Genomic DNA, 7,617 nt, shown 5'->3' with positions numbered 1-7,617 from the left:
CATTTTGACCCGGGCGTATTCAGTCACTAAAACGTGTCTGAAATGCGAATAATCCAAATCCAAAGCTTTGTTTTAACCAGTAAAATGTATTCATTTCACAGCGATAAACTCTGTGGGTCAAAATGACCCTGGGTGACGTGTATATTACAAAAGTGTCAAAAACTAAATTTTTGATTGGAATAACAAAGGCAACACTTAATTTATACCCGTTTATTATTTTTGTTTCTCTGGAATAGTTATAACATCCTGGTTCTAACATTTGAACCATGGCATATAATCCAAATCTACTGTTTTGTTTTAACAGCAATGATGTCTGTATATTAATAATATTTTAATTATGTATATTAAGAACTTGAGCGGTTTGCATTTATCCCAAAATAAAAACTATTATTGCTTTGTGGAAATCTACTGACAAAGCAATAATGGCAATAGTTCATTTATATGTTACATTTGTTTCTCTACATAGTAAAACCATCCTGGGTCAATTTGACCCATTTTCATGCATGATTATCCAAAAGCTACCCAAACCTTTTTTTTTGTATAATCCTGCTAATTAACAACTCTTTCCCTCTATTTTCCTCTCAGAAAGAGCATTAATATTCTTGGGTGATTTTGACAAACAAGTTACAACAATATTTATGAAAATTCAAAAACCATTGTAACAAGAATACATACAAATGCAATATGTTGATTATACATAAGCCAATCAGAGGTAGTGAAAAAGACATTTCTAACTTTCAAATGGGTCAGTTTGACCCGCACCATTCGGTTTAAAATCTCCCCTGCCCCCATTTACCCCCAAGATAATTCAAGAAGCGTTTTTTAGGTAATAGGTACTACATAAATCCCACATGATCTGCAATTTGATTAAAAACTGTATTTTGTGAATACAGCAGTATTTACATAATATTGGAACACAGTCTCAGCATACACAGACGATGAACATGATTCTCACGTGCGCATGAGTGTGTGAATATTCATTGTCATTCTGACCAGGAGCATTGATATCATGCACAAGGATTACGCACATAAATTTACACTCCCACACAAAACGGTGGAAATAACTACATCTTGTGTGAGGCACTGATGCATATTTATCACGGCTGAGACGCCCTTGGCCACGCAGGCCTACGAGTTGCACCGAGGAGGGATGGAGGGATGGGTGTCAGCTGCTTGTCTGGTGCAGAGGACGGCCTCCCACTTTCAGACGAAGGAGAGCACGGGGGACTTTGGGGACAGACGGTGGAAGGGGTGGTGGCAAATGTTTAGCACCTCCAAAACGATTTTTTTTTTATTTTTAGGAGCTAGGGTGCAGCTCTTTGAGGAAGGCTAACGCTCAAAATTCATCCACAAATGCTCAGAGATACACACATTGACTTTACCGGTAGATTGTCTCCTGGTGGCTAGCAAAAAATAAAAGCTGCAGATAAGCTGCAATGGACTAGAAGCCGCAGGGCTCAAATAGTGAGAAAAAAGTTGCGGCTTCTGCCTCTAAAAAGTCATCCCAAATAGGGCAATTGAGTGCTGCTAGCAGCTAATACTGCTAGCATCAAGTGCTGCATCATGAGGTTTGAATGCCTTCAACCTCTAGAGTCAAAACCATTTAGAGAAACAGTCGCATCAATCAAAATTCACATTTGAACAGGTCATCTGTCACATACACTGCAAGTACAAAGCAAGGTAATTCTCTAGATGATGCCCTCGAGGAGGAATTCTCAAACTTCTATCTTGCCTTTCCTGACTAACAGCCATTCAAAGGGGCATTGTCATTGCAAAGTGTCCGTTGGTTACTTGAATGCCATCACTTCCAAGGCATCCCAGAATGATTTGCTTAATTATGTGCAAGCGATTTATTCATTCAATTCTCTAAATATTACACTGTACGATGAATGTGTTGAACAAGACTGTGTAAGCATTTCAGTTCATGAAACCATGACGCTGAAACGAAGCACAAACTTCAGCTCCTCAATCATGTTGCCTAAGTCCAATGCAGAGAATGTATTGCTGAGTGCAATACATTAAAGATGCTTTGTTTCCTAATCGTAGCGGCTGCATGCAAATGGTCTAGCCCTCAGCTAGTTATTCCTGGGTGCATATATGTTTGCTTGCTGCCTATTTATACTGTGTTTACACAATTAGTGGAAATTGGAATGATTAGCAATAGATTAAAATGACGGACGAAATCTACTGTTTGTTTCAGTAAGAGCAAATTAATTGGAACATGAAACAACATAATGCAGTTAGCCTAGATAACCACTATATATATATATATATATATATATATATATATATATATATATATATATATATATATATATATATATATATATATATATATATATATATATAAGCATTAAGCGAAATAAAGAATTGAATGAATGTTATAACAAAGACAAAGCTAGATTGAAAGTGTCTGATTGATTGGTTGGAGTTGACACAGGTGAATCTGGCGTAATCCTGACAGGCGCGGAGTAAGCGGATCTTTCTTTAATAATTGAAAGTAATAAAAAGTAACATTCAAGTTAAAATGTCAGCCCGAGCGTGATGAGCCTTCTGCCACCTCGTGACGGATGAAAGTCGACTTTGATAAAGTCTCTCTTAAAAGGAAATCAAGTGCATGATTACTGTCTGGATGGCTCTCCTTTCATGCGTTAGATGTCCAGGCACATAAGTTGATGGTAATGGCGTCCTTCTAATACAACTCAGGAAGAGATTATGAGACACTTCATTAGCGACTCCCAACAGTGGTTGCCCCTTAAAGGTGACTCGCTAATTATTCACTGAGCATCATTCACTCTGATCTGCTCAGGTTTCTGTTTGATTTGCTGAAGGACATAACGCGCTGAAGCGTTGACGTTTAGCCAGCTTGTCAGGTCGAAACGGGGTCGCTCAAAAACCTGTAGTTTCACGGCTCCCGTTTCTCCATTTGCTCACGAGGTAATGAGGGAGCCGGCTTTGTTTAGCATGCGGTGTTCGGCACTCAGCTTTCTTCCAATATAGCACTAATCTACGGAAGCGTGGCAGTCAGGAGTAAACATTTTTGACTGGCATTTTTTTTTTTTTTATATGGAGGTCCAGAAGTGGCACAATTTCATAAATGAATGTGTTGAGCAAGATTGTGTACAGTATGCATTTCAGTTCTCGAAACCATGACTGAAACGTAGCACAAAAATTGACCTCCCAGTGATGCTGCCCTGCATCCACTGACAAGAAAGTATTGCATAGTGCAATCCATGAACCCATTCAGCGCCATGGATGAGAATTCTCATCTTTTAAAATAGTAATAATAATAAATCATAAAATGCTGGTCATTTGCGTTATTTATGGAGGGTAGCTGACACCCTTGATTAATGCTAAACTAAGCCAATTGAGCACTGTAGTGCTAACTGTGACCATTGGATGGCAGTGTTTCCACACCTACAACACAGCTTTTACCAAAATCAATTCTAACTGAAGATTTATTGTCACATACATAGCACCAAACCACACAGTGAAATACTTACTCTGTTCACCACATTCCATATCAAACAAATAATAATGAAATATTAGGAAAAGAACAGTCCTGAAGTTCCTGTGGTTGAAGTCCCCCGCTGTGATGAACAGCGTTTGTCCTCAAGTTTGCCAAAGTCCGCAACACAGTGCGCGCCTCCAGCTCGACGGCCGAATCCGGTGCATTCCCCACCAGCCAGGCCTCAGCGAAAGTCCAAAGTGAGAATTTTGAGTTTATTCTCAAAAGTCTGATTATTTTTCTCAGACTTCTGGAATTCCATGGATTCTCATTTTAAGGAGAGGATTCTGAACTTTATCCACCAAATTTATAGAATTCTGACTTCTAAGAAGAGTCAGAATTCTGACTATAATTTTCAGACGAGTCAAAAGAGAGAAATCTGAGTTTGTTCTCAAAATTCTGACTTTATTCTCAGATTTCTGACGATACAAAAATTCTTGTTTTCAAGTGAGAATTCTGAACTTCATCCACAGAATTCTGACTTTAAAGAATAGTCAGAATTCTGACTAGGATTTTGAGAAAGGTGAGAAGTGAGAATTATGAGTGAATTCTAAAAAATCTGACTTTATTCTCATACTTCTTACATTCAAGAATTCTCCTTTTTCTTAACTTGATCCACGGAATTCTTCAAATTTGACTTCTAAGAATTACCTAGTAGAATTCAAAAGTGAGAATTCAGAATTCATTTTCAGAATTCTGACTTTATTCTTCTGAAATTCCAAAGATTCTTATTTTAACATCAGATTCTGACTTTTCAGAAGTCTCACTTTTAAGTCAGATTTAATTCTGACCTCAAACTTCTCCCCTTAATGTGAGAAACGAGTAGTTTTGGATTTCTCATTTTGAAGTCAGAGGTCTCACGTCAGAATTTTGACAGTAATGTGAGAATTCTCACTTTACAGCCTGAAACTTGTGAAGTAAAAAAATCTACTGTATTCTCAAAAAATTCTGATACTAAAAGTCAAAAGAGATTCAGAAGAGTTTCTTCTGAGAATTCAGACACTCCTCACACTCCGAATCCTCACTTCAGTCAGAATTCTGATTTCTTAGAATTCTCACCTTAGCAAGACAAAGGACTGTTTTCAGAAATTTATTTATTTTTGCCATAAGTCTCACTAGTCAGAATTCACTTCAGAATTTTGAATTTAAAGTTACACTTTCATTTCTGAGTTCTCACTTTATGGTGTGAACCTTGAGATTCAAGAATTCAGACTTCTTCGAATTCTAGTAGATGTGAAAATTCTGAAGTTATCAGAATTCAGACACTCAATTCTCAATGTAAACTCAGAATTCTGATTGTTTCCAGAATTCTGACTTTATTCTACCTCTTAATTTACAGTCAGAATCCTGAGAATAAACTTGGACCTCTGACCTCAAAATTTGGAAGTCATAAATCTGTCTAGCTTTCTAAGCATTGAGTCAGAACAAAATATTCAGAGAAAAATGAGAATCCTGGCCACCTATTTTTTTTCTTCCCCGGAAAAGAAAAACCTAACCGTCTCGAAACAACAATCCAACTTATTTGCAAAATACTTACCAGCATATTTAGTCATCAGCATTGCCATCACACTGTGCAAGAAATCAGTCACAAGATTGGTGTATAAAGACAATCATTTCATTTTATTAATAGAAACAATACCAGCAGGGATTCAAACAAAGCGTGCGTATCACACACAAAGCAGCCCTCCGAAAACGAGGGCATACATGTCAGTTCTTAAATATTAATATCGAGGCAAAACCTTCAACGCTTTCTGATCAATCCGTCCAATTAGTCGCAGTTAAAAACGACAAAGACGACGGTAGTTGCGCGGATTGCAAAACGTTCCCAGAGGAGCCCGCGCGACGTGGCCAAAACCATTCATCATTTATTAGATGCTTCTCGCCGTGTTATTTTTACGGCGACGCATCGGTGACGTTCGGCTAATTCGCTCCAGAGAATGGGACTCCCGACGTTCACCTTTAGCTCATCCTTTCATGAAGACAATGGGAAAAATTTCACATTTCACTCAAGCGTGTGACATTTATAGCGTAAAATGCGAGTGAGGACTGAAGCACGGGGAAAGTCTCGTTTAGCCACGTAGAATACACGCATACACATAATTAGAACAAAAAAACAGGTGAGGACAAATAAACCCAAGAGCTTTCTTCTATGTTTGTTACATGTTCCATAGTCCAAACCATCATTCTGATTAATATTGCTTGTGGAATAGGAATTGTACTGGTTTTAATCCATCTCAGGGCGGCCATTTTGCCACTATATATACTTACATACATACCTACCTACCTTAGTTCTCGATTAGCTAAAGTGAATAATTACTTTTAATTACCTAACCATAAACTTTAGTTACTTGCAAAGTGATTACCTACATGATAAAGCACTAAAGATTAAGTACTAAAATTCTCAATTACCCGAATCAAATACTTAGTATTTAATTACCTAAAGTAACCATTCACTTTAGTTAGGTACTAAATAACCGATTAGTGTTGAAATGATTGAGAACCTTCAGACAGTTTGACCAAGTCCAATCAGCTTGCGAGTATCACATGATCAAACTCATGACCCCTGAGGAACTACGATGTCATTTTCTGTGGATGGGAAGCAACAAAATGGCCAGTCCTTGAGAAGGAGAAAAATGGATGGCTATTGTTGCTGAATTCATATTCCACAAACAAAATATTAACTCATTCAGCGCCGGCCATTTGGAAATCTCTTTGAACCTGTTCAAAGACAGAACAAAAAAAATATGTTCTTGCTTAATCAGTATGCCATGGGGGCACAAATACAAATTTTTTAATGGGGGGGGGGGGGGGGGGGGGGGACTTCACGTTTAAAAAATCAGTGTAAAAATAATCTTTCAGATCCATCCGTACGAAGGCATATGTACAGGATGACACGTAATCTCGTTTTCCGGTGCGAATCAAGATATCAATAAAGCCCAACGGATCCAAAGCAAAGACAAGGAAGTGGATGCGACCATGTTGTGGAGCAGATGTCTAGCGCGCAACGTTATGTGATATACGAGGTCTCTTACTCTTGGCTTTGGCTGAGGGAACCGACATATAGAAGCTCTGGAAGCCATCCAGTGTCTGCTCGGCTCCTCCTCAACTTGGCCGGCGAGTCTTTATTCAGATGAGGAGGAGAAGCAGGAAGCGTGGCCGGGAAGCATAATGGGGGCCCCATCCGCCCCCCCACCCTCCCCTAAAAATCCCACACAGACTGGGGACTCCAGCTTGGGCCATCTGCGCGGGGATGGTGATGAGACTCGGAGGTGGCAGCTTCTCTCAGCAGGAGCAGTTCCCGCAGCCCTTCACACTGTTGAGGATCTCCTCCTGCAGTTTCTTCCTCTCCTCCTCCTTCTGCGAGAGGCGCTCGGGCGCCGGCCGGCTGGAGCTCTTGCTGTCGTTGAGGATTTTGCTGTTCTGCGTGTTCCACAGGTCGGCGTACAAGCTGCCCGCCGTGCCCAGGAGCGTTTGGTGGCTGCCGCGCTCTTTCACTTTACCCTGCCCCGCCAGAACAAAAAAAAGTTTACCCAAATCAAAGTGACTGCCAAAGCACCGGCGATGGGATGAGATCTTGGACGACGAGACGTCGCGAGATTTGCGCATGCTGGGCCGAGAGTGCGATGGAACACACGGGAGAATGGGCTGTGTTTTGCGCTCTGCATGACGATAAAACACGCCGGAAAACGTGCTAAGAACGCTTCAAAATAACCCTTATCATAAAACAAGGCATTGTCCTGAAATTGTGCTCAATTGCCAATTCTGGGCACTAAAAAATTTGTACTTAATTACACTGATATTTAATCGAACAGTGCCTGTTGCCAACGTCTAGCATGGTGCATAGCATAAATTTGCCTTTGACTAGCAGCGATCGAGTATCCGATTACTTTCCAGGGGAAGTTGAATGAATGTAAATCAGAACTACACTTTGATGCCGACATAATGACATGGTTGCCGTTGCTACTGATCATTTTTGAAAAAAAAACAGGCAAATGTGAATAAAATACATATAATGTATCTAATGTATTAATTATCAGTGGGAAATTGCATTGAGTTCTCACCTGATTACAAATATATACCGTGCTAGCTTTTAATTGAAACCCATTTTG

General features: G+C 39.6%; 1 protein-coding gene across 1 annotated transcript in view; it reads right to left on the bottom strand.

Annotated features, from left to right (window-relative positions):
- Nucleotides 1-5,107: 5,107 nt before the first annotated feature.
- The window catches only part of abcb7 (ATP binding cassette subfamily B member 7), a 38,767-nt gene continuing 36,257 nt past the window's right edge, over nucleotides 5,108-7,617 (bottom strand). Inside the window, exon 16 of the mRNA XM_088432213.1 lies at nucleotides 5,108-7,009. Coding sequence (XP_088288339.1) covers nucleotides 6,791-7,009 — 219 coding nt within the window. The 3' untranslated portion in view covers nucleotides 5,108-6,790. The remainder of the gene's footprint in view (nucleotides 7,010-7,617) is intronic.

The sequence above is a fragment of the Hippichthys cyanospilos genome, chromosome 13 (genome assembly GCF_059441005.1).
Source record: "Hippichthys cyanospilos isolate Australia breed blue-spotted pipefish chromosome 13, RoL_Hcya_1.0, whole genome shotgun sequence".
Lineage (NCBI taxonomy): Eukaryota > Metazoa > Chordata > Actinopteri > Syngnathiformes > Syngnathidae > Hippichthys > Hippichthys cyanospilos.
This window is presented reverse-complemented; position numbering and strand designations above follow the sequence as displayed.